Raw genomic sequence first — 25,906 nt, forward strand, 5'->3', positions numbered from 1 at the left:
AATATAATATTGATAAAAACTATAAAAATATTTTATAATATAATTTATGAATAAATATATATATTTTCTTATAATTTACCCATAATAGAAATTTATCTCAATTGTTTCATTAGTAATGCTATATAATGCTTTTTTTTTTCTCACATTCTTGATCAAAATTTTAGAAACTAATTCAAGTAGATTGATGATACAAATTTTTTTAAAACTTTTTTATAATAAGATTACATTTGTATTATCGAATTACTAATTATATAGGAAATAATTATTATATCAAGTATAACAAACCAATTATTTATAAATTAGATCAAATTCATATATAATATATATTACAAAGATAATTAAGGAAAAAAAATTTATCCAATAAATATGCCGACAATGAAGAGAGAATTTTAATAAAAAACAATTAACAAATCAAAATTAAAATAAAACTTAAAATGTGTAATTAAAAATCAGTAGATATATATACTAAAAAAATTTTAGACTCATTAGTTTCTTTTTCAATAATGCCACCAGTTAAACTTGTATTCATAAAGAAAAAAAAATTGTAATTAAAATAAATATAAACGTGAAGATCAATTTTTTTTTAATTTTTTCAACAAACTTTTAATAATTTTTAGTGATATCATTGTAAAAAAAAATTAATTTTTCATACTAGTTACATATATATTTATATAGTTAAAAAAAAAGTTAAGTGGAGTCAATCAACTCCAATCCTATAACTGCCAAGTATATATTAACTTATGCTTTTACTATATATGAAATATGATTAATCTATAATTACACTCCTTATGCTTGATAGAACAGCCATTACAAGAGAATGCTATGTATGTAACTTTGAATGACAGTACGTGGGAAGGCTTTGGTTAAGCAGGCGATACTATAATCTTATGCATTTAAATTAAAAAATATATATATATATATATATATATTATATTTGCGTGAAATTCATTAACGGCATGATTTTGAACTAAAAATACATAAAAAAAAAAAAAAAAAAAAACAAACGAAGCCAAAAAATAAAGATAATACTCTAAATTACACTCCTTAGCTAATCAAATTGGGATTTATCATACATAAAATTACCATCCAATCATTCTTGATTCAATGTGAAGAAACTTGCTAAATTCATAAGATGAATACAGTAAAATTAAGCTCCCATTGTCAAATTAATGCCTTGTAATAAATCTTTTCAACTTAGTTCTAACACCTAATCAATAATCTTCCAAATTAAGTCCAAACAATGTAACATGTTGTCTAAACACAAGTGGTAAGACCAAGTTTCAGAAATTAATAGTTCAAAAATCAGAAAAAGTGATGAAGGATGTGATCATTAGCTTAAGCAAACTGACTAGTGTGTGATGATGCTGAACTTTCAGCATTTTTTTATTAACTTAATTAAACTAAGATGTCCTTTCAACAAAAAGATCAGATCTATATATAATAAGCAAATATCAGAGGAAAAAGATGATAAAGAAAATGCAATATGAGGATTATGGGCGAGATTGCAAAATTGTCTCTCCAGGCTGCCCATCATCCACAACTTTTTTATTCTTAATATCAGTTTCTGCATCAATCCTAATCATTTTTCAACATTGGTTGCTTTAATTTCTTATAAATAAGTGAAGGTTTTCATTGGAAAAACAATAATAATAACAATGAGTGGAGTTTTAGCATTACTTGAAAGAGTAACTGATGATCAACTTGGATATCTATTTTTAAATTATATGGCAAAAACTATCCAATTGTTGGAACAACATTGGGATTCCAAGATGCTCATTTGGTATGTTATAAGGAGAATTGGAATATTAAATTCAAAGTGAGAGAGCACCTACTGAGTCTAATCCACTTGCATACATAGGTCACCAATTGGAATCCACGTTGGGATGCATTATATATGCTTTCACATAATATTTTAATATGTATATCTATCATATTATTAAAAGGAAATTTCCCACACCAAATGAAAGTTTTTAATTTCTTTCATCAGTTCATGATCTGCAGAAACACAGCAAGAGTGCTGTCAAATTGTAGCAGATGATATTTTATAAGTTAGAGAGTGCCAAGAATGTAGGCCTAGCCTTATATATACTCTTATTTGTCTTCTCTACTTGTATTGGTTAAACAACTAATCAGAATTTGTTTAAACTTATGAACATGAAAGAATTGTGGTGAAATTGAAAAGTAAGAAGACAACAGAACGTAGTGGCAAAGACCCTGAAAAGGTGGTGTAAAGTCGGCAGAATTAAGAAGAAGACAAAAGGCATTTGAATCCTGGAAGAATATATGCTCACTTTTGTTAGCATATAGAGCAGAAAATCCCGGTATGGGGGACCATGCTTTAATTATTTTACCCTTTCCAAGCCAAGTAAAGTAACTATATTAAGGATCGATTTTCAATCTGTTCATTCATCAAATTCAGATTTCAGGATCCTTAACAGGAAACAAAATTATAGGTCATATGCAGTCGAAGGATAATTTACAAAGATATTGAAATATATAAAAGTAATTTTGATTTTGCCATATGAACAAAAATGTGGCTGTAGTTTAGTGGTAAGAATTCCACGTTGTGGCCGTGGAGACCTGGGCTCGAATCCCAGCAGCCACATTACCACTACTTTTTAACATTTCCTTTCCAAAATTTTTCACGCACTTGAGTTCCCAAGAGTCCAAGATTGCCACTTTCTATGATTCTATGATCTAATCATGTGTCTGTAAACATGGAGGCCCTGTGGTCATAATTTGTGTCTGCCTTTGGGCTTTTGCAGTTTGTGTATAGGCCTAAGGTTCACACAATTTTTCGTGTTTTTTGTTCTTCAAGCTTCTGCTTTAAAGCCCAAAGAAAATTGCCAACTCAATTTCATTGCAGACCTTGCAGAAAAGAACCTCTATCCACATGTGAAACAGTGAAAGAGTGAACATTTTCTGTCATATTCTTCATTGCATGTGACTCAGCCACTCAGGCATGCATGTGTTTAACCCATAGCAAAGATGGATGATCCACGCCTGTATAATAAATTTAATGTGCTATTTATTATAAAAAAACTATTATGTAATTAAATTTTGAGATCATTACATTCCTATCTTACTTTCTTATTATCAATGGCTTTGTTCTTTGGCAAAAACTGGTGCATTAGGTCTAGTAGAGGTAGCTAGCGCGGTAGCACACCAACATTAATCATCATCAAGTTATGACAAAGGCAAGCCATGATTACCTTTAATTAACACATCTAAAATTAATGTCAAAGTCTTGCATTTTGAACTTTGACCCCCACCTGCCACCCCCAAGTAATAGAATTCAAGTCGTCCATCTCATGTCATAAGCAAACAAGCTTCATCAAGAAGCGACTAAAACGTTTTAAAGATTTGATCACTTTAACCTTTTTGTCATCTTGTAGCTCTCTTTTGATAAGATATAAAATCATTAATCACAGAATTACTTAAGTGCAATTTTTAACTAATGAAAGTGAGACTTTTTTTTTTTCACCATTTTCTAAGCCTACAAAAGAAAGAATTATCTGAATATAGTAAACAAGACGAAGTTTTTTCTTTCCCCAATTTTGTGGAAAGTGGAGCGAATAGAGCAGTTTGTGCGTGGCAAAGCTTAAGCAAACCCAAGATGCAAATTATCTGAAAAAAAGAGTTTTAAGGTTATTTATGCATGAAGAGAGAAATTATATTGATATTTCCTCAAACCCCCAAAAACCAAAACACTATGTAGATGTCGTTTATGCCTCAAGGAAAATGCCATGTGGGCGTCACGTCCCTGCCCTTTCCTTTACATGCTCTCTATATATCTTCTCTTTTCTCTCTCTTGTCTTTTTGGTCCGATCAGAAATTTAGAATCAGATCAGATCAGATAAGTTCTCTTGGTTTCGGAAAAGAATTTTACTTGAAGACCCAACGTTTGTTTTCTGTGAAGACAGATTAAGGGGCTTTGTCTTTACAGTGTAATGATTTCAAATTTGTGAATTTGGAGTTGGTTTAGAGGTTGAAGAAAAGGGTAGGAAAAAAGTTGGTTTTTTTTTTTTTGGAAGAAATAAAGGTCAAAGTTCGTAATTTTATGAAGGAATGATTTGAAAGTTGGTGAATTTGAAGCTTGCTGATAGATTGAAGAAAAGGGTAGCAAAAAGTTGGTTTTTTGTTAAAAAAAAAAGTGAAGAAATTGATAAAAAATCAAAGCAAAGAAGTAGAAGCGGCAAGTAAGAATTGATTCCAAACCCCTTTTTTCTGTTCATTTATGTTGTTAAATTTAAAATTTTTATGGTGATTCTTTGTTTCTGGGAATTTCACACAGGAATGGCGACGCTTGTGGAGCCACCGAATGGGGTGAAGCCAAGAGGGAAGCATTACTATTCAATGTGGCAGACCCTTTTCGAGATTGACACAAAGTACGTTCCAATCAAGCCTATAGGGAGAGGAGCATACGGCGTTGTTTGCTCATCAATCAACAGGGAAACCAATGAGAAAGTGGCTATAAAGAAGATCAACAATGTATTTGAGAATCGCGTTGATGCGTTGAGAACTTTGAGGGAGTTGAAACTTCTCAGACACATTCGACATGATAACGTGATTGCTTTGAAGGATGTTATGATGCCAACTCAGAGAGCCAGTTTTAAGGACGTTTACTTGGTTTATGAGCTTATGGACACGGATTTGCATCAGATTATCAAGTCTTCTCAGCCGCTTTCTAATGATCATTGCAAGTATTTTATTTTTCAGGTACTGGCAAATAACCGTTCTCTCCTTTTGTTTTTTGTACAGTTTCGTTTATTGCTTTCGTTGCTGCCAAAGTGAAATGTTGAGACGTTTTTCTGCATTATAATGTTTGACGTTCTGTTGATGTCGTGATGTCAGATTTAACAGATAAATTTGTATGTCCTGTTCTGAAGTTTTTCCTTGGCTTTTCAATGGTCCTGGATTCTCAGAAATGATGTTGTTGATAGAAGTTATATATGGCAATTTGGGTCTCATAAATTTTAACCAACTCTAGATGGTGATCTTAGTGTTAGATGCATATTGACCATTGAGTATCTATGAGTTTGCATTATTGTTGTTAAGTACTTATCATAGGTCATTAGATTTGTTTCCATTTTGTTGTTTGATTTCACCTTTTTTGCAGGACCTTTACACTGTAAAATGTCTAGTTAGCATTAATAGCCGTTCTTTGACGCTTAATTTCTATTCTTTCTTGGGTTTGGGTCTTTTATGAGTTTGGTGCTCAGGTGGTCGCGATGAGTTATTAGGCATAGCATGACAACTTGTACTGGTGGAAACTTATTAGTAGATTCATTATGGTACGAGATGATGGCAATTGATCAACAGTTCAAGGAATACAGATGCATATTCATTGAAGGAGAGTTATTCAGTTAGTGTTGTTCACAATCATTAGGGCCAGAATAGTATGCAATGTTCATTTCATTTAGAAAGGGTCTTTTCTGATTCAATTTGTTGTGCTTCCCCCTCCTCTTCCCTTCCCTTGTCTCGTCTTAATTATGGTACAGATCATCCTTTACAGCTTTTTCTGGTTGTCAACATAATTGCTTCATTAAATACTTACGGACTGATTTCTATAATCATTAACAGGATAGAGTAGGCATCTGGTAATAATAATGTAAAGTTAGAAAATTATGTTGCTTCATTGTTTGCATATGTAATACAGCGAACTTAACCATAATCTCATGTAGAATATTATGAGTAAAATTTAAATTTTATTTCCATCACATGTGCTTGGCATATGCATTCTATGGCAAAGGCCTTTTCTGATTCCTTCTGTTTCAGCCTAATCCTATTTCCTTCTCCATTCTCTCTTGTTCCAGTCTTGTTTCGTTTACTTTCTTTGCAAGTGAGTAAATGTTCCTTGATTCCCTCTTTCAGCTTTTCTGTTTGTCTAACTTAACTGCTTCATCAAATGCTTCACGGAATTATTTCTATTTGGTTATCAGGATAAGATATGCATCCTGTAAAAGTAAAGTTGAAAGTATGATGTTTGTCAGCAAAACATAAGAGGTATAGAAACCTTCTTGACTGTGTCAAGTAGAATCTTATGAGTAATGGTAAACCTCTATGGCTTAAGAAACTTGGCTCCATGTAAAGTTGTAACAAGTTTCTAACTTCTTTTTTCTGTTAAGTATTTGTCTGCTTGTGACTAACCTTTAGTAAGTATTTTAGTTACTACGAGGGCTGAAGTACCTCCACTCAGCAAACATCCTTCACCGAGACTTGAAGCCTGGGAACCTCCTTGTCAATGCTAACTGTGACCTGAAGATATGTGATTTTGGGCTGGCCCGAACCAGCAGAGGTAATGAACAATTCATGACAGAGTATGTTGTCACCCGCTGGTACCGTGCACCTGAGCTCCTACTCTGTTGTGACAATTATGGGACCTCCATTGATGTTTGGTCGGTAGGATGCATCTTTGCAGAGATTCTTGGTCGGAAACCTATCTTTCCTGGAACAGAGTGCCTCAACCAGCTCAAGCTAATTATCAATGTCCTTGGAAGCCAGCGAGAGGCTGATCTTGAGTTTATTGATAATCCCAAAGCCAGAAGGTATATCAAGTCACTTCCTTACTCTAGGGGCACCCATTTTTCCCATTTATACCCTCAAGCCGATCCATTAGCCATAGATTTGTTGCAAAGGATGCTTGTTTTTGACCCATCTAAGAGAATTACCGTCACAGAAGCCCTCCTACATCCCTACATGTCAGGGCTATATGATCCCAGGCTCAATCCACCTGCCCAAGTGCCAATTGATCTTGACATAGATGAGAACATGGGAGAACAGATGATTAGGGATATGATGTGGACTGAGATGCTTCACTACCACCCAGAGGCTGCGTCAGCAAATGCTTAGATGACATTGTTTTAGCTATTTTGTCATAATGTGCTTTCAGAACCAGTATTATTGTTTGACCTAGAAGAACGCCACTGAGAAGTCTGCATTGAGACTTAGCAATTGTACCAAGATTTTGTTTTAACATCTTCCTTATTAGTGTGGCTTCTTTGGAACAGACTTTGGCTTGTGTAACTTGTAAATATTTATGCTATTATTTCTAATCTAGAGGACTTCTCTTTATGTTTATGAGCTGATCATATATAATCTTGTTATAGAAGGAACAATAAAGAAGGAATTAGCCCGTTATTGTAGTTTATGATAAGACTATTTACCATCAACTCTTATTCTTCTTCTTAATGCCATGAGTGGGATGAGTTGAACTTTCTTAAAGAACAAAGTAATCTGAAAAACAAACATTTTCCTCATTTAACAAGATAAGATCATCTGAAATCTGAATTTATATCCAAAAAGAGTAGTGCAATGAACAAAACCCTTTTCTATCCTGGAAGGAGAAAAGTCCAAGCTCTTCCATGGTGATAGCCTGGAGGCCCCATTGAGAGCCTAAAGCTTCAATCCCTATTACAAACATTTATTAGTTTTTCATTTTCACTGTTTTCCTGTTCATGCAATTAGGCTTAACCAAGGTTAACGTAGCTTTAATCCTGGTTAGTCAAAACCATGGTTGTAGCCTGAATGTTCCTTCAAGGTATCAACTCAAGCATAGCCTGCGCCCACTTTCACCCCTTTTTTCTCCTTTTCTTTTCTTTCGGTCAACCCCTTTAAAACTCATCTCAGTTGGAAGTCCAGCTCTGATCCAACTCTATTTCATATGTTAACCAAAAAAAAAAGTAAAATATATAATGTTTGCACTTTGCAGCAACTAGGAATCTTCCATGGCATATACACGTTTGAGGGGGTAACTTTCTCTGTTAAAAGCCTGGTCATTACTTTTGTCCACCAGCTTTTATTTGATCATGAGCCCATCTACTTTTGTGTTGAATAACTTTCATTTCTATATACCAAATACAATTATAATGTTATTGTCCACTGAAAAATCAACTAGATATTTGGTTGGTCCAAAACCAGCCAACAATTTCAATTTTCAACATTGTTAGAAAGAGACCAACGAGTTCGATCTCGTACATGAATGTCCGGATATCATCGGATTCCCTGTAATATGAAAACATTTTCTTGTGGCTTACTACTGTGATGTTGCTGTTTGTTTTTCTCGAGAAATTCCGCGTGACAACCATTAACTCTTTGTGTCTATCTGGCGATCGTCCTGTTCAAACCCAATGTGACAAATCAAAATTTATTGGAAAAACGTTTAGAATATTTTTACTTTTACAAAGTAATTTGGGAGGAAATAAGAAAGTGATTGGCGTGGAAATTCATTTGAACCGTTTCAAACTATCACCATTATATATTCAGAAACTAAGAAAAATGAAACTTTTAATTTCCTTTTCCTAATGGAAATGTGGTGTGACTTTCAAGTTTCAATGGAGGGTTTGGTTGTTCTGTTGCTTAAGGCTAGGAATTAAGAATATGTTACAGGTTAGTAGTCATCTCGGAACCCTAACCATGGAAAACCAACCATGAGCTTGAAATTTGAGAATAATGATGGCAACCTCAAAAAAACACAGGAAAGTTACTCGAATTTCTAACGTGACTTTTTCTTTTATTTAAAAAAAAAAAAACCCAACTTTGAAGAGATCACCGAAACCTTACCTTGCCATGAGGATGAGTCACTTAAAGATATAATCGATCGAGTTTGAATTAATACAATATTAAATTTGAGTTTAAGTTTAATTTTAATTCAAAATTCGAGATTTAAAATTTAATTTGAACTCGATCGAGTTTTACTTTTTTTATTTGAACTCAATTCGAGATAAAAATCAAGTTATTCAAATTCGTTCGATTAGATTCGATTAATATATAAAAATAAGCTCAATTTTTATATTTATTTGTGTTCGAACTCGAATTTAAAATATTTTATTAATTAAAATAATAAAAATATATTTAAATATAAAAATTAATTAAAATTTACAAATTACTTAAACCAAATATAAAAACATTCAAAATCGATTCAATCATAAATCAAATTATTTGAATTTAATTTTAATTATATAATAATTAAATTAAATTTAAATTTTATTGTAATTGAATTTAAATAATTTACAATTACCAAGGCAATATTTTTACTACAGCTACGCCGTCTCCTCCTCTTCTTTAGTGGCCTCTGTAAAACTATATTTTTTTGTTGGGACCAATCTTCAGAAAACTGACATGAAAGCATGTGATTTGTACGGCTTATGTGACAATAGACCCCGTGAATAACAGTGAACTTTTTCCGCTGTGGAAACATCATTGGTTAATCATCTTTGCCACTTCGGTGTTCGACCGTAAAACCCATTTTCTCTCAATCATGATTCATGAATGAAGATTTACTGCTAGGTACAAGACAACAAGAGAACGGCTGTCTGAAACCGACATTACATTGTCGTAGCAGTTAATTATTTTTCCAGTGGGTAGCTAACTGTTACTGCAAGCTTGCCAATATCAATTTTGCTAGTGCTACTTCACGTACAAGACCATACTTTCAACTCTCTAGACGCAATTCACTGTTTAATTTTCCCCAAACTTTTTAAGGCAACACTGCAATGCTTTCTCCATTAGTTTATCAGTTTCCAATGGGCATTTCCAGCCTATAAAGTCCACCATGAAATCCCACATCCACCTCTTTCCTTTCTCATCTTACATACCCAAGATCCTAGAGTCTCTTTGTTTCTCTATTTTGTCTAGCCAGCAATATTAATCTTTTTGATGCTCATCAACATCCTATTCTTGATGTTTGAGATTCATGTCTCCTGTACTCAGTGAAATCCTCCTTTCTGGATTTATGATCAACTCTGCTCTTAGGCGCAGGACCCATCTTGTTCAATCTTTCTCTGTTGTTTTCCTTCACTGGTTCTACGTGTTTTCATGAACTATCTCTTTCTGTAATCCCATAACCAGCCCTTATTTTCTTTAGTTTTTCTTAACCATTTTTCATAAACAATCCCATATCTGAGTTCTTTTGAATAATTGACTTCAGCGTTCTGTGTTATTACTTTTTCCAAGCATAGTCTGGTTATTGTTTCTGTTGTTTCTGTTATAAGGTGTTGTTGTCATGGCTACTTCAAGCACTGGAGCATCTTCAGCTTCAAGCACGCTGAGAAGCTCAAGTTCAGAAGAGGATATTCAGCAGATTTTGGATGAAAGGAAGCGCAAGAGAATGATATCCAACAGGGAATCGGCACGTCGGTCTCGGATGCGTAAACAGAAGCACCTGGATGATCTGATGGAACATGTTTCTCAGCTTACAAAGGACAATAACCAGATCCTTACAAGCATGAACATCACCACACATCTTTACTTGAACATTGAGGCTGAGAACTCAGTCCTTAGAGCTCAGATGGCTGAGCTCAGTACCAGGCTGCAATCTCTCAATGAAATCATTGATTTCATAAACTCAAGCAATGGGGTTTTTGAAAATCATGACAACAACTTTGAGGCTGCCTATCATCACCAGCATCAGATTAGCGATGATACCTTCATGAATCCTTGGGGTTCTTTCTCTGTCAATCAGCCCATCATGGCTTCTGCTGACATGATTATGTACTGATTAATAATTTCTATGGTGTGTGTGCTTTTTTCTTGTTTTACTTTATTATTTAGCTTGTAACCAAGGCTTAATTATGGCTGTAAAATGAAGGGATGCATGGATGAAGATTTCTAAGAACATAGCTCGCTGCACATTGTTGAAAAATTTTCTATGCAACTTGATCCCTCACCGTACGATGTATACTTAATTGTTAGTTAAAAACTTTTTTAAAAATAAAAATGAAAAATATTACTTTTATATGTCATCAACAGATATGATGTTGCCTACATATATATATATATATATTTATCAAAGTTTGAGAAAAAAAAAAACAATTAAGAGAATTTTAAATTAGTAAATAGTCAATCATCAAACAAAAAGACGAGGATACAACTACCAAATTTCCTCCTGAGTTTTGTCTTCACAAACAGACAATTAGCCAATTAAAAATAATATTAAACTAATAAAACATGACAACTAACTATAATATATAATATAGAAAAACCAGAACAGTTGTCTTTCTCTCTCTCTCATCTCTGATCCTCAGGTTTGGTTTCATAAATCTGGGTGATCCAATCTGTATTTAACCAAAAAGAGGAATAAAAAAATTAACCAAAGATTCCTCAATTATATATGGATCAATCTCTTAATCACTGAAACTTAAAAATTTATGGTGAAATACAAGTAAAATCTGCCACACTTTAGTCACAGATTTAATGATATTTGTGATTACCATTTTCTTTAGCCAATTAATTTATGTTTCCTAACCCTCTTTTTAATACTCAAACTGACAAAACAATTTGCAAATATTAATTAATTAAGGTGAATAATTCTTAATTATACATTAAATTTATTTTAATCAAATATCATTATTCACATATAAGTCAAAAAGGAGTGCCCCTTAATATCTAAATAAATATGCATGCATGCGCTTCCAGAGAAAAATAATTCATTGATAAAATTAAAAAAAAAATTGAGATTTAATTTAATTGATTAATAAAATTATATTTAAGAGATAACATTTAATCGATATGAATTTAAATTTTAATACCTTTAATTCATTCATTTTTCTTCGAACGACCTTTTTTGTATAAAAATAAAATTTAGAAAGAGATTAGAATAAATGTTTTAATTATATAATTTTTTGGGTAGTAATTTGATATTTGGCAAAGCTGGCCATATGGATAGGACAATTAATCCTGTGTCATGAATTATGTAAAAAATAAAGGGCAAATTTGAAAAAAAAAAGAAAGGAAGTAAACAAAGTTTCATATTAAAGTGGACAAGATCCATGCCATTTTTCCACCACAAACCAAAAAAATTAATTAGAAATACAATTAATTAATTAATTAATTACAATAAAATTATAGTTAACCTTTTCTTCAAGAAGACTCGAATGTACCCCTGGTTTCGTTGTGGATCTAACTGCATGTTAAAATCATTAATTATAATCTTAATACCAATTAAGAGAAAGCAAACATAAATGGCAAACCATTAATGACACAGGCCCACATGACCAAAGAAAATAAAATAAAAAAAAGGAGGTTTAATTTCTTAATCAGGTTTAGTGGAAATTTTCATTGAATTAATTATAAATATTGGCCAAAATTTTTTTTATTATAACACTGGTGATTATGGGTATAAATGATATATTAGTACTCGCAAGTTACTCGAATTTGATTAGAAGAAAACTCAAATTCGGTTCGATTATTATCGAGTCGAGCTCGAATTCGAGTAGTTCGACTTATCGATCGAACCGAATTCGAATATTCTTATATTTGACTCGAGTAGCTCGCGAGTTTAATCGAACTTTTATATTTAAATATATTTTTATTATTTTAATTAATAAATTATTTCGAATTCGAGTTCGAACTTGAGTATAAATAATCGAACTCTTATCGAGTATGCGAATCGAGCTTATTTTTACATATTAATCGAGCTTAATCGAGCGAGCTCGAGTAGCTCGAATTCGATCACGAATCGAGTTCGAACTTGAAAAATAAAACTCGATCGAGTTCGAACAGAATATCTAACCGCGAATTATGAGTCGAACTCGAGTTTCTCACTGTGTCGATTCGACTCGACTCGATTACATCCTTCCTGATGATGACCTTTTGTTAAATAAAAAAAAATGGTATTTAGTGCCTTTTTTGGCTCTAACTTCTTTATCAAGTAAGTTGAAACTAGAGTTGGCAGGCGAGAGGTGGCTGCTAGTTGAATAAATTTTATATCGATGATCAAAATGTATATTTTTAAAAAATTTTAGTTAATGATATTAATTATTAGCTGTCGAAATAAGTATATACCGATGGTTTGTGTCCATAGTAATTTTGTAATGTTATTACAAATGTGCTAGTTGCTAAGGAGGATGCGAATGGTCATGAAATTTTTTCTGCATTACATGTACCAGATTTCTTTGAAACTGAGACAATCATGTCAGGTTCTTGTGTTCATACATTCGATAACATACGAAATCATGTTGGTGAAGGTAGCCAACACTATAATGATTCTGAAACTTGTCCAATGGACCAAAATACTTCAAAGTAAGCTCTTGGCTAATGAGAAATTGTTCCTTAATGGTTTTTCCTGGAAATGTTTTTATGGCTAAATCCTACAATCTCTCAATGGATATTGACTGGACGGCATTTGTATGCCCTGGAGCTTATGCTTAAGTGATTGTTTTTAGTAGTAATATTAACAATAATTAATTTAGAGTCTGTAAAAAGAATTAATTCATAAGAGAGAACGAAACCATTATTTTATGTGTTTGATTGAATGAATTGTAACAACTTCAATAGTATTAGTAGTTTTTGAGCTCATAACTTCAATACTATTCATATCGAGTGTGTACGGCCATTGCTGATAGACAGGGTCAGAGTGATCTATTGAAAAGCCTTGTCGTTGATCTACGAGTTGGTCGTGTTGCTGAACAAAATTTATGAAAAATTTCACAAGTGAAGTTTGTAAAATTTTTTTATTAAAAGTAAATAAATAAAAATTTTAATAAAAAATTTAAATTAATAAATTAACAAAATTTGATATGAAGATTAATAATATGTAAAAAATATATATTATTTATAATTTAATTTTGATTTATATTTATTTAATAATAAAATTTTTGTTAATATTTTTACTAAAAATGTTTATTTAATAAGTATATCAAAATTTATTAATTTTTTTTTATTTTACCCAATTGATATATGTGATAAGATTTTTTTATCTATCAATTTTAATTTTAATTTGTTATTTTTAATAAAAAAATTTTACAAACTTCACTTGTAAAACTTCATGTAAATCTTTTCCCATTGTATTGAAGAGCTGTTGAGGATAAAAAGTGAGGTTTGTGCGGATGTAAGGGATGGCCATGTTGTTGCTCGATCAAATTCTAAGGAGACCTAGGTTCATGGTGATAAAGACTTTCAAATTCTTGATCTATTCGTAGTAAATAGTGATCTTTTGATTGTTTCTTGCAGATATGATATGCTATTAATTCGTTATTATTTTCATTTAGATTTTGTTGTTGCTTAGAAAATAGATTCTAGAAATCAAAAGTTATTGGTTTGGTGTGAGAAACAATCACTTTTTTCATCATTGATCACCATGAAAATTAAATGAGGAAAAGCATGTGACATTCTCGTGATCAACTATATAATTACTACATCATTGATGAATAAGAAATTAGACCAAGAGGCAAACTTATTTTCATTTTCTTTCCCTTTTTTCTATCTTGCTTGTACCAACCAAACACAAAGTTCACTTCTTTGAAACTTTTTTGATTGACTCAAAGATCATTGCAACAAAAACCAGAAAGCCAAATGGATTTAAGAAGCTATCGGTTCAAGACATGTCTGCCGGTGCTTCCATCAGCGCATCAGTTCAAGACATGCCAGATATTGCTTAAGGAACATGAACCCATATCTTGTTCCGAGAAAGTTAATGGAATAACTTTCAGGAGACCGTAAACTTCAGAGTTGAATGGTTCATTCATTTATTCATTCGATCATATAATTATAGAGCAAGGAGTTGTGACTGTGGGATATTGCTAATTGGTATGGCAAAGGATAAAAAGACATAATTACATGCAAACAAATGACCACTGGAACTGGTTAAGCCAGCCTGGCCCGACTTCTACTTTTGTTGAGCTGGGCTTCCGCCAAGAATTTTATGTTTAACAATAGAAAAGAAGCTTGACCCAAATCTGGTCCATAGACACTTTTAATGATCCCCTTTTTTTTTTTTTCAAAGAAAACGTTGTAGCATTTGAGATTTGAAAGGCCAAGTCCTTTGCAGATGTACACCAAAACAAATCAATTTCTTTTGCTTGAAACAACATTATTGAGATAAAGGACAGAAGTTTTTAGTTTGTGCATCTTATCAAAACCAAATAAAAGCCCTTAATTTGGATATCTCTATCCTACCGAGAGACAAGATTCATGAAAAACCCCATTTTAAAATATGAAATTGTGCATTAGTAAATATATATATATATATAATATAGTACAATTGTTTGAAAATACATAATATACCTAAGTAAGATAAATGGAACCGGTTTCAGTTTCATCATGCTTTTTGCTTTGTTTTCCATCCTTCATTTCATTTGTGTCCTTTGCTTCCTCTTCTTGAATCACATCTTCCCCAACTTCATCCTTTTTCATGTTAAGGAATTCAATGAAACCTTGGATAGCAGCCTCAGGGTCATCACTTTTGATCATCAATTGTTGCGCCACTTCTGCTGGAGTAACTTCAACATTCTTAATCAAATCATCAATGCAGCCAAACAGTTTATTATCTTTGATTCCAAGATATGTAGTGGCAAGTTTTCTGAATACTGCAGGAGTACAATAGCCCATGTGAATGTGCACATCCATGCGCCCTGGACGCAACAAAGCTGGGTCTAACTTCTCTTTGTGGTTTGTCGTGAAGATGATAAGTCTTTCATTCCCACAGCTTGACCAAAGTCCATCAATGAAATTTAAAAGGCCTGACAATGTCACCTACAAAAAAATTCATACATAAGTTAAAACCAACAGCAGCCAAATGAAAGAAAATGCAAAGAACAGAATAAATAATTTACTGTAATTGTAATAGCCTTATAGGTCTAATAAATTACCCCAGGATCGACAGAGTCACCTTCCTTCTCTTGCTTGTCTTTAACCTTGACACGATCTATTGAAATTTTTCTGCTGCAATCTATGTCCTCAATGAGCAAAATAGATCGGTTTGTAGTGGATGTGAGTATACGCCTGAGGTCAGCGTCGTTTCGAACACTTTGGAACTGGAGATCATATATATTGTAGCTCATGTAATTTGCAATTGCCGCAACCAGTGATGATTTTCCGGTCCCTGGAGGACCATACAAAAGGTACCCACGTTTCCAAGCCCTGCCAACATTTTCAAAGAAATCCTTGCGTCCCATAAATGAGTCAAGATCATCCATTATGGATTGCTTAAGCTTTGGCTCCATAGCCAAAGTCTCAAATCTTGCAGGGTGCTTGAAAACTGCTGATTCCCACCTGGAACGTTCTTGGTTGTAGGTATAGATGTTGAGGTTTTCTCGCTTGCTCAGGATTGTTTCAGCCATCTTTGCTATATGGGGAAAATACCTTTGTTCAACTAGATCTCTAACAGTTTTCTTGCAGGTCAAGTGAAAGCATTTCTTATCCGGGATAAAACACTTATCCGATTCTCTTACATGCAAAGTCCACTCCAAGGTCATGCCCTCAAATTCATCGATGATCTTGCTATCAGCAGGGATGTTTTGTTTTAGTGGCGCTGTTGGGTTATTGGGGTCATTGGAGCCTATGAGAAGTTTATCAGTTGAAGGGTCGATTCTAGTAGGCAGGTAGACCTCAATAGCACGATATGTTTCATTATAAACAGCCTGCCAGCGGTCCTCAATGATGAAGGTGAAGTTAGAGGAGAAGTAATTTGATATTAGGCCAGAAAATTTTGAATAAATAAACTTTTGCACCGGTTTTGGGATAATTTCGTTCAATATTGTACGAATTAGCATGGCCATGGCTGTGAGGGAACCATAGGCAGCAAGAAGAGTGGAAAAGGAAGGTAGCTCGTTCAACAGGGAAGCCATGGCTGAAAGACTGAAAATACAAGAGAAACCAAGACTTAAGGTGGGGTTTTAACTAGCAGTAGGAAGTGGCCTAGCTACTGTAGCAAGAAACAAGACGGAAGCTACTGCCTTTACTTGATTGCCATGACTCCGGAGAAAAAAGTTTGGAAAGGAATATAAAATATGGTCATGAGGAAGCTGCCTGGAAGATATTGGTGAGACTGTCTTGGACGGCTACTTGGAATCGAAACACGAGCTTTCACTTTCACCTGCTCTGTGTTCAACAATCAACATCATCAACCTGACATAGGGAAGGTGTTTTTTTTCTTTCTTTTCATTTCTTTTGTCTTTTGGGTGAAGATCATTGAGAGTTTGATGGCGAATACAGTAGTGCCAAGACTGATTATATTATTGCTAAACTCCATTACTCTTTCTTTTATTATAATCACAAGAACATATAATGGTTACAAATTTAAAAGGTGTGTTTGGAATTTATTTTTGACAAGAGAAAGTTCACAAATTTAGTGTGATTAAAATATAAATGAGTAAAAAGTGCAAGAATATAAGATTAATTTCAATAATAATAAATTTCGATGTTCTCAAAAGGCAGAGCTCAATGAAACTATTTTAATACTAACCTTTTAATTCTCTACTTTTAGAGTTGTTTTAATTGATTAGATATGGGACCGACATGGATGAAAATTTTCCTTTATATTCCAAAACCATCATCAAAGCGTAAGAAAATAAAATGATTTAAACAAAACATTTTTTTTTTATATGAGAAAGCCATCAAAGCCTAATACAACAAAATAAGGATATGACTACAATCAAGAAAAATGAAGAAAGGTGAAGAAATGTATGGATGGTAGGTTGTCAAAGAGACAAAGAAAGATAAAGAAAAACTGATAACGTAGAAAAAGAGAAGGCAATGCGGAGAAGGAACTTAAATACGATTCGATTACATTTTGGTAAGGCGGCTTTTTTAATTTATAAATAAATTAAGATGAAAAGACAAGTGTGTCCTTAGAGACCATTTCACTTATAAATTTTTTATTATTATTTTATACTTGTTTAATTTTAACAAAATATTTGATTTTATATAATTTTAAATTATAATTAACACATTTTTAAACATTAGTTGATAAAATTATAAATGATTAGCAGATACTGTTCTGATGAATACAAGCCTCATGTTCTGAATAATTATAAGTGGGTTTGTATAAGATTCTAGTTAACTATATTCCCAACAGTAACAATTTAATTTTTGTTGATAAAATTTCAAATTAGGCAATTGATCTTTCATTGTACAGAACATGCATCTCAATTCAGAAATCTGCTTATCAAGAAACATAGAAAGAATACAAAAGAAAATTGGATACCTAGCTAACCAGACATGATTATTTGCCAGATCCCAGCTTTCACTTTCTTTAACTCTGGTCTTTACATGAACAAAGCACAGCTTCCTATGGTCTTTCTATGTCAAGCAAAATCTTTCTCAGGTCATGACAGTGTGTGTTGATTGGGGTAGGATTTTGGGGAAAAACAAGTCGAAGAATCATACCGTTTGATGGGCCTAGGCAAGTCCAACATTCAACCCTAGTGTCTGATCATTTAGAAAAGAAAAGAAAAACCTTATAGCTATCAATGAGATCATTAGATATACATGAAATGAAAGCATGAAATGATCCTTTTAATAAAAAAAAATGGAATGAACGATTGTTAGATATACAAATACATCTTCCCACTGGCACAACAAACACTTTTCATGGTTCTCGTAATTGTGCACTTGGCGCAAATAACCCCAACCAACATAACCTCGTCCGTTTCAACACCTTCATTTTGCAGTCGTTCTCAAAGAACTCCAATGCCTCTCTGGGTTTAGCATTCTGAGCATACCCTGTAACCATAGCCGTTCATGCCACCATATCCTTCAGAGACAACTGACCAAACAATTTCCCTGCTGATTCCATATCCCCGATTTTCGCATACACAACAATCAGCTCAGTCTTTAAGAAATCAAACTCCTTTCAGGCAACTCATTAAACACCTTCCTCCCACATTCCAAAAATCCTAATTTAACATACATTTCAATCAAGCTATTGTTAACATGCAAATCAAAACCATACCCACCAATCAAAATCGTCTGGGCATGTATTTGCCTGCCCAAATTCACATCAAGAACCATACTATAAGCCTTAAAAAGAGCTGAAAATGTAAAAGAAACAAGAGAAATACCCTCTTTTCTCATACAATTAAACACAAAAACTGATTCCTTAACAAGACCTTGTAAACAATATCCACGAATAAGAGCAGTCCAAAGAAATGGGTTGGGGTATTTAACCTGGTTAAAAACAAGCTTAGAGTCATCATCCATGGGGATTTCCATTTTGGTGAGGATATAACAGCACTGCTCAAGGCCTTTACGAAGAATGCAAGCATGGGTTTGTTTGATTTGGGTGAGGGAAGTGCAGCCATTGAAATTGGAAATGAGCTGGAAGCGTTTGTTTTGTAGTTGAGAGAAGAATGCTGGGATCTTTGGTATTGAATTTTTTGCTGCCGGTTTTGACAGACCTGTTTTGGGATAAAATTTAGAAATATTGCAGAGAATTTGCGGGAGAAATGCACCATTACACAGTTCAAAATACTGAACTCAAAGTTTCCGGCTCCAAGCACGAATTAAACCTTCTGAACAAATAAGAAAAGCACGGATTAAACAAAAAAAATTAAGCTACTTGTAGTGAGTTCCTCTCAATCGTTTTTCACTAGTCTGCTGCTTAGATTTCTGAACTACTCGATACTCTTAAGCTAGATTCTTTATTAAGCTAATTGTGCTCTGACTAAAACTACAAGTATAATTCATTCATACACGGCATTGGCAACGGAAACCTGCTATTAGGACAGTCCTCCCAGCATGTGTGATAATGATACCCCAAACCCAGAAAACGTATTATTCCACATGGCCCCAACATGGCAAGACGTCTATGCTATAACAAGTAAAAACTCATTAGTTCTCGACTTATAAACAGCTATGAAAATTGTCTTAGCATGTACATAATTTACATCCCTATACGGCAAACTGGATGGTAAGAAGACAAGAAGACAGAAAAAACTAGGGCCATAATTAAAGATGTCAGCCATTATGTGAGAAAAAAATGGCATCCCAACCATGGCTGCTCTGATTCAAACTGAATCTACATCATCGACATGGGAGGTTCAATCAAGGTGTGTACTAGATTTGTTTTTAGACTTCCTCAACACTTCTTTAAGTACTCCAGCAATCCTCTCAGCCATGTGCTGCTCTAGAAATCTTTCTTTGACCCTTTCATAGCCTCTCTTTCCTATTGTAAGCCTCCTCTCCACATGAGTTGCCAGTTTGACAATATTTTTTGCGAGAGGAGTAACCCCCTCTTTTCCGACAGGATGTAATAAACCTGTAGTCCCGTTCACCACTATTTCCCTGGTGCCTCCTGCAGCTGTTCCCTGTTTTGAAAATAACATTATGTAAATATTAAAAACCAGCTCCCGTGACTGCTGGCTATAGAATATGAGCAGTGAACAACTTCACCATATTTTTTTTTCATAAGCTCATAACCCTAACTAAAATGTAACACCATGTAAAAGAAAATCAGGTAAAGTTAATGGATTACCAGTACAGGCAACTGAAATGCCATGGCTTCAATTGTTATCCGTCCAAAGCATTCTCCCCGTGCCTACATGTAAGAAAAACCTTTTCTGATACCCTTTCTATCAAAGTAACTTTTAAGCAAATACCAAGGTAGTCTTAGCGTAAAATGTAATGCTAATCATGGACAAAATTGAAAGAAAAAAAGTTAAAAAATTAGAAGTTTACAGAGAGGTCGGAAAAATCAAAACCTTCATTTGCATCCCTTGATTTATTCTTTCACTTGATAAGGAACATATAATAAATCTTGGTTCTCCACTCACTTAGATGATCAAACAAAAGAAACTATAGCCTCAAGGACAAAAATTGTTCAATTTCCAAATAGATGCACATTTCTAGCTTGCGACTGTTCAATTTCGGTGGATTAGAAGTTAGATTCTTCTCAGTGACATTATATGACTTAACCACTCTACAAGCAGCAATTGAAAGTAAACATAAATTGTACCAATAATATTACTATATGAGAAGTGCTAGCCCTATAAGCACCAGAAAACCATTGTCATCTAGCCAATTATCAATGTTGTCAAGTCCACTACCGGCTAAGACTTGTTATCTTAGGTATCAGCAAATGCTATGGTAAAAGAAGGACCTTCAAATATCTTTCTGACTCTGTTCTGTACCCACAGATATAAAACAGCAATAGCAGTTAAAGATATATTTAAGGTAGGAGTTAAAGATATACATCAACAAGATGATGAAGTAGATGAATTCATTTACATTATATTTGAAATAAAGAATGCTTTTCCAATAAATTACCTGGGAATTCTGAACAAGAACATCAATGGCAGCTAAATATGGGGCTACTGTCAGAGTTTTGTTCACAAAGTGAACACGATCTTGAATTTTCTTCTGCATTACATAATCTCGTAATTCCGTTTCAAATTTGGTCTGAGCACTCATGTCACTTCCCACAATTACAGCATGCAGTGGTGGCACCTGCATTTTCTTTTCCTTAATCAGTTGCAAGGCCTCAGAGAAGGAACGCAGAAAGAGATCTTGCCCTTTTCCTCGTGAAACACCTGCAGTTAAATAGTAATTCAGTACTATTATTGATGAATACCAGAAAACCAAATGGTTTTTAGTTTTAGTCATTTAGATGTTTTCCCCTTCTTCCTACCTTCTTTTACGTGCCTTTGAGAACTACAAAATTGAGGAAGGGATTGGGCACATTGAAAGGGTGGTTAAAGGAAAATAATATAATGACAATTGAGGCAAGAAAAGGAAAATCATTGCAAAAAGTTCTCTAAAGAACCATAACACAGCTCTTACCATCACCTTGAGTTGGACATAACTCAAAATGCAGGAGTGTCAAACCATAACAATTTAAATAAGCTACATGATTTTTTTCCTTTTTTTTTCAAAAAGACAAAGTGTCACCCAACAACAAAATTGAGCACACAGTGAAGCAGCATAAATGGCATCAAATGGAATTCAATAAATTTTTTTATTTGTTTAAGTAATTTTATAATTGACAAACCAGATTCTAACAACCCTCCTTTTATCAAACTGAAATAAGGATCTTTTTTTGGTTTTGATGGCATAACTTAATGCAAATAAAACTAGGTGCATTGACTGGGGAAAATGAAAAAGTAGAGAAATCTATTCAAGATGAAAACTCAAACACATACTATTTATTAAGGCAAAGAGTAAATCCTCATTGCGCACTCCAAGAGATTCACGAACATGTTCACGCAAAACCCTTTTAGCCACACTGTCTTCTGCAACTTGCATCAGTTCCTTGCTATTTCCAAGGTGAACAACATAGGTCTCAGGCATTTTAATCCTGCAAAAAATTAATAAAAAAAAAGAAAAAAAAAACTGACTCAAATTTGTCACTAAAACTTAAGATACATGAAATGTGTATAGCAATTGAGGAACTAAATGCATGAAAAGCTTATTTAGATTTCTGATGCAATGCATATAGAATGAACATGAATATTTTATAGCAACAATAAGCACAGAGAGATAGTAGACATGAGGATTTTAGAAGCTTACTTCAAACGCTCTTGAGTCCTATTCTTCCAGTGTTCTGCTGTAACGTGTGAATCAATCATGGCACCAGCTACAAAAGGAAGATGCTTTACATAATCTAATTTGAAGTAATGGCCTCGCATTTCATGGATCCACCACAACACCTTAGGCAGAACACGATGAACATCTTCCTTAAGAACAGCATCCAGCCATTTCCCAGCAACCGCAGTGTTCAAAACAACCAAATCAGCTCTTAGAGCAGTATTTATAGCTTCTGTTCCCTTTGCAGAGAAAACCTGAAAAGACGGGTAAAAGCCTAATTAGAAGCAAGGTAGATATTTAGAATGCAATCATCCAAGCCTTCACAAATAGAATACTAATCCATCATCTTGAGTAAAGTTACACCATTATATAAAGTAAAAACACCATAAAAGGACATATAGCCAAATTGTAACAATCCAGAGAACTTACCACCTGCACTCCTCTGTCCAACATCTTATGTTCTAAACTATATATTACTTCATCTGTTTCAGATGGTTTCATAATTGTAATCCAATAAACTTCAGCACCAACACTTCTTAATAGAAATGCCAGGTCCATCAACAACAATGGTCCACCTGGAAAAAGAAAAGGAAACATTATAGAAGGAAACAATGATGACAGAATTGATTGCTAAATAGCCTCTTCACAAGGAAAGATGATAACAACAACCGTCTTCAGAAATAAGTTATTTTTACGTCTCACCAATAAAACACATCTCTTGGAAAAGGGTTTGTCTAAGAAAAAGGCAGCTACCAGTTAAAATAGAGCAGCAAAATCACAATTTAGAGATCACGTTATATGTTAACATGAGCGAACAACCATTGACAGCTGGAAGCAATAGGCATTAGTTTATAACCAAAAAGTTCGATGATTTGGTAACGACAATTTTTCATGGTGGGTAATGACAAGGAGAAACTATGCATTTTACGAGAACATGAAGATTCTTTATATGCAGAAACTATTTATAGCACGTGTTAGCAAAATGCCAAAAGCACATTTTATAATTTACATTCAGTATACCTAGGAATCAAAGAGAATTTCAGAATCTGGGACATTATTATCAGAATTATTGTCATCCATAGAAATAAAAGGATGAGCCATTACTAACATGCCAACAGAACCACAAAAATTGATTGAACCTCAAGATATTAGCACATTGGTGGAATGCTTTTTCTGAGCCTCAAAAATAGAAAAACTTGATAAAGTGATTACATTAAGGTGCAAAGGGCCCTAATGAACATAGTGTTCTTTTTATTTCTTTCCAAATTTTACAATGAAATTCAACATGATAAGAGAATGTACAGATATCCTTGGGTGCTTTACAAAATTCAAATTAAAGTACTTTATAGCAAACGATTTGCTGACCATGATAACCATGATACTAAATCTGAGATTCCACAAATGGTAATTAATGCATATGAAAATGCGTCTTTTATTAATTTCTTCAATCGAAATAAACCCAACAGTAACTGGTTTTTGAAATTTGCATGGCTAAAGCAACATACTAACTGTAATAATCCATGCATATCCTCTGCTCCTCTATACTATATCAAACCTCATTTACATATGTCCATGGGTTGCTTTCAATTCTGCAATGACGGCCTACAGACAATGCAAAAAGGCCACACCTCGAAGCTACTCCCACATAAATTCGATTCATTTGCGATGCTACTTCAATAAAAACAATAATACAGTAAAATAAACCCTAACAAGTACTTTACATTAAACGTAGGCAATCAGAAGTTAAAACAAACTCCAATACATTGATATTCAACCAGGAAATTAGAAATTATTAACAGAAAAAGGAGAGTACCAGAAAGCGAGAGTTCGTGCGACACCAGTAGAACAATCTTCGACTTCATGAAACTGAGTGGACTCCGCTTTCCAGCAGCGATCTGCAAGGCCCGCTTCTCGGCGACTTGGATGGCATTCGGAGCCAAGCCGATAACATTAGCAGCAGAAACAGCACTAGGAACGTTCCGATCACAGGAATCGAAGGCGGCTCTGATGCAGAAGACAATAACCGTTGAAACAGAGAGCATTAGGAGAAGAGCCAAAAGCCAACGCTTCTGCAAGTGGTGGTGGCCCCAGCCAACGGCAGTGGTGGCGTGCTTCGCCATCTTCTTCCTCTCGTCTTAGGTATAGGGTTAGTGAGGGATCAGTTGATGCTAGCTTTGGCATTTTAGGGCTTTGCTTGTGGGCGAATTTGAGCAGCTGAAGATATACATTTGGCTGTGCGAGATGGGACACTTGGAAGAAGGTTTTTGGTTTGGATCTTTGGATCCTTCTTTTCCAAATTATTTTGACTCTGATTTACTGGGTTTCGTGTTCGAAGCGTTGGAATTTGGGTGGGCTTTATTAACTTTTTGGTTTTTTGGAGAAAGGAAAAAATGGTTTCAATTGCGTCTGGTCTATGTTTTAAACTCCTTTTAACTATTCTCAACTAACATTAACTAAAATTCATTGTTTGAAACAGAAATGATTGATATTGATGCAAATTGAACAAATATGATTATTTTTTTATGTACGAATCCCAGAGAAAGGTGCTAGTGGACCGCGCATGAGCTCCAGACTAAAAGGTTGTGTGACGTGATTTGCTTGAGATGATAAGAGCACCAGATCAAGAAGGATCGAAATCGAGACCTTAAAGTCACGTACTTTACTTAAGTGTGAGGGTTAAAACCAAGGTTGGAGTGTAAGAGTACACTTGAGGTGAGCTGTATGTATGGTGTCAGGAATGAAAACCGCACATTGGAAGGTTCGAGAGAGCCTCAGGATGTGGCGTCGGCAGTCAGACACAAAAAGGTTTAGAACCGCCGGGAGACAAGCTAGACGCACGGGCATAAAAGCTTCTAGCTCAGCCTAGAGTCAGGTCAGGTGCCATGGTCAGGTCTTGGTGTGATTTAGTCATGTCATGACTGACTTTGAGTTGAGCAACGATTGAGATCAAGTTAATAAAAAAGTGATTTTAAGACATACAAGCGCATATTTAAAGTATTAAAACATGTTATTAATATGTTGTGTGAGTGGTAAAAGTTTTTGACCGTAAGATACGTGGATAAGTTCGAAACAGTGATAAAACACATTCAAGTCAAGTAGTCCGACGGATGTCATCAATGGAAGCAATGTGCTAGTATTATGAGCATGGGAATATGTTAGGGATATTGTGTATGAATAGTTTGAGACCTAAATCCCAAGATACGTAAGTAAGCGTGAGGTAGTGTGCTGATGCCCTGGGATCAGTTAGCCAATCAGGTGCTATTGGTCAAAGCTATGTGCGGGCATCTTCGAGTGGGTTGGTGGAGCAATGAGTAGAATTAAGGAATAGTAGTGATCAAGAGGAAGGTTATGGGGCCCTAAGTTAGCCGGTGAAAAGCCCTGAGATGGTTGGAGAAAAAGGTGTTCTCATTTCGGATAATCTTACGGTTACTGGTAGGAGACTGAAAAATCTCTTATGCTCTTTATAGGGGATGACTGGTGTCAGCTCTCCATCACACTATTGGCTAACGGGCAGTCAGGGGCCTGGCTAGTCTGAAGTAAGCTACTCCTAGACACTAGTGGTGTCTAGGTGGGCGGACATCGTAGGATCATGAGCATGACACGATGTTTCCTCAGGTCATGGTAAACCAAGGGACTGTTGGGGCCGACAGGCCTCGTATCACGCCTT

The 25,906-nt window shown here is 34.3% G+C and overlaps 3 protein-coding genes, 1 non-coding gene and 2 pseudogenes across 5 annotated transcripts; 3 read left to right on the plus strand and 3 right to left on the minus strand.

Moving 5' to 3' along the window:
- Positions 1–2,533: 2,533 nt before the first annotated feature.
- TRNAH-GUG (transfer RNA histidin (anticodon GUG)) lies at positions 2,534–2,605 on the plus strand. Its single transcript has one exon. It is a non-coding gene; the product is annotated as a tRNA-His (tRNA).
- A 1,216-nt stretch (positions 2,606–3,821) lies between these two features.
- Positions 3,822–7,074, plus strand: LOC111317202 (mitogen-activated protein kinase 7). The gene is made up of 3 exons (XM_022919607.2): positions 3,822–4,199; positions 4,295–4,719; positions 6,169–7,074. Exons 2-3 carry the CDS (start codon positions 4,297–4,299, stop codon positions 6,850–6,852), a joined length of 1,107 nt encoding a protein of 368 aa, XP_022775342.1. The 5' UTR covers positions 3,822–4,199; positions 4,295–4,296; the 3' UTR covers positions 6,853–7,074.
- Positions 7,075–9,454: 2,380 nt separating this feature from the next.
- Positions 9,455–10,615, plus strand: LOC111317209 (bZIP transcription factor 44 pseudogene; annotated as a pseudogene). Its single transcript, XR_016333308.1, has one exon. The product of XR_016333308.1 is annotated as a bZIP transcription factor 44 pseudogene (transcript).
- A 4,308-nt stretch (positions 10,616–14,923) lies between these two features.
- Positions 14,924–16,920, minus strand: LOC111317206 (AAA-ATPase At1g43910-like). Its single transcript, XM_022919611.2, has 2 exons — positions 15,588–16,920; positions 14,924–15,471 (listed from the first exon to the last, which is right to left on the minus strand). The coding sequence occupies exons 1-2, from the start codon at positions 16,563–16,565 to the stop codon at positions 15,004–15,006; spliced, it is 1,446 nt and encodes a 481-aa protein (XP_022775346.2). The 5' UTR covers positions 16,566–16,920; the 3' UTR covers positions 14,924–15,003.
- Positions 16,921–18,204: 1,284 nt separating this feature from the next.
- Positions 18,205–19,712, minus strand: LOC111317207 (pentatricopeptide repeat-containing protein At2g20540-like; annotated as a pseudogene).
- On the minus strand, positions 19,467–24,891 carry LOC111317205 (uncharacterized). The gene is made up of 7 exons (XM_022919610.2): positions 24,053–24,891; positions 22,669–22,814; positions 22,222–22,493; positions 21,855–22,009; positions 20,983–21,245; positions 20,192–20,254; positions 19,467–20,024 (listed from the first exon to the last, which is right to left on the minus strand). The coding sequence occupies exons 1-7, from the start codon at positions 24,357–24,359 to the stop codon at positions 19,758–19,760; spliced, it is 1,473 nt and encodes a 490-aa protein (XP_022775345.2). The 5' UTR covers positions 24,360–24,891; the 3' UTR covers positions 19,467–19,757.
- Between the last annotated feature and the right edge of the window lie 1,015 nt (positions 24,892–25,906).

Source organism: Durio zibethinus, chromosome 24, assembly GCF_047325235.1.
Source record: "Durio zibethinus cultivar Kanyao isolate XHJ-2024 chromosome 24, ASM4732523v1, whole genome shotgun sequence".
Lineage (NCBI taxonomy): Eukaryota > Viridiplantae > Streptophyta > Magnoliopsida > Malvales > Malvaceae > Durio > Durio zibethinus.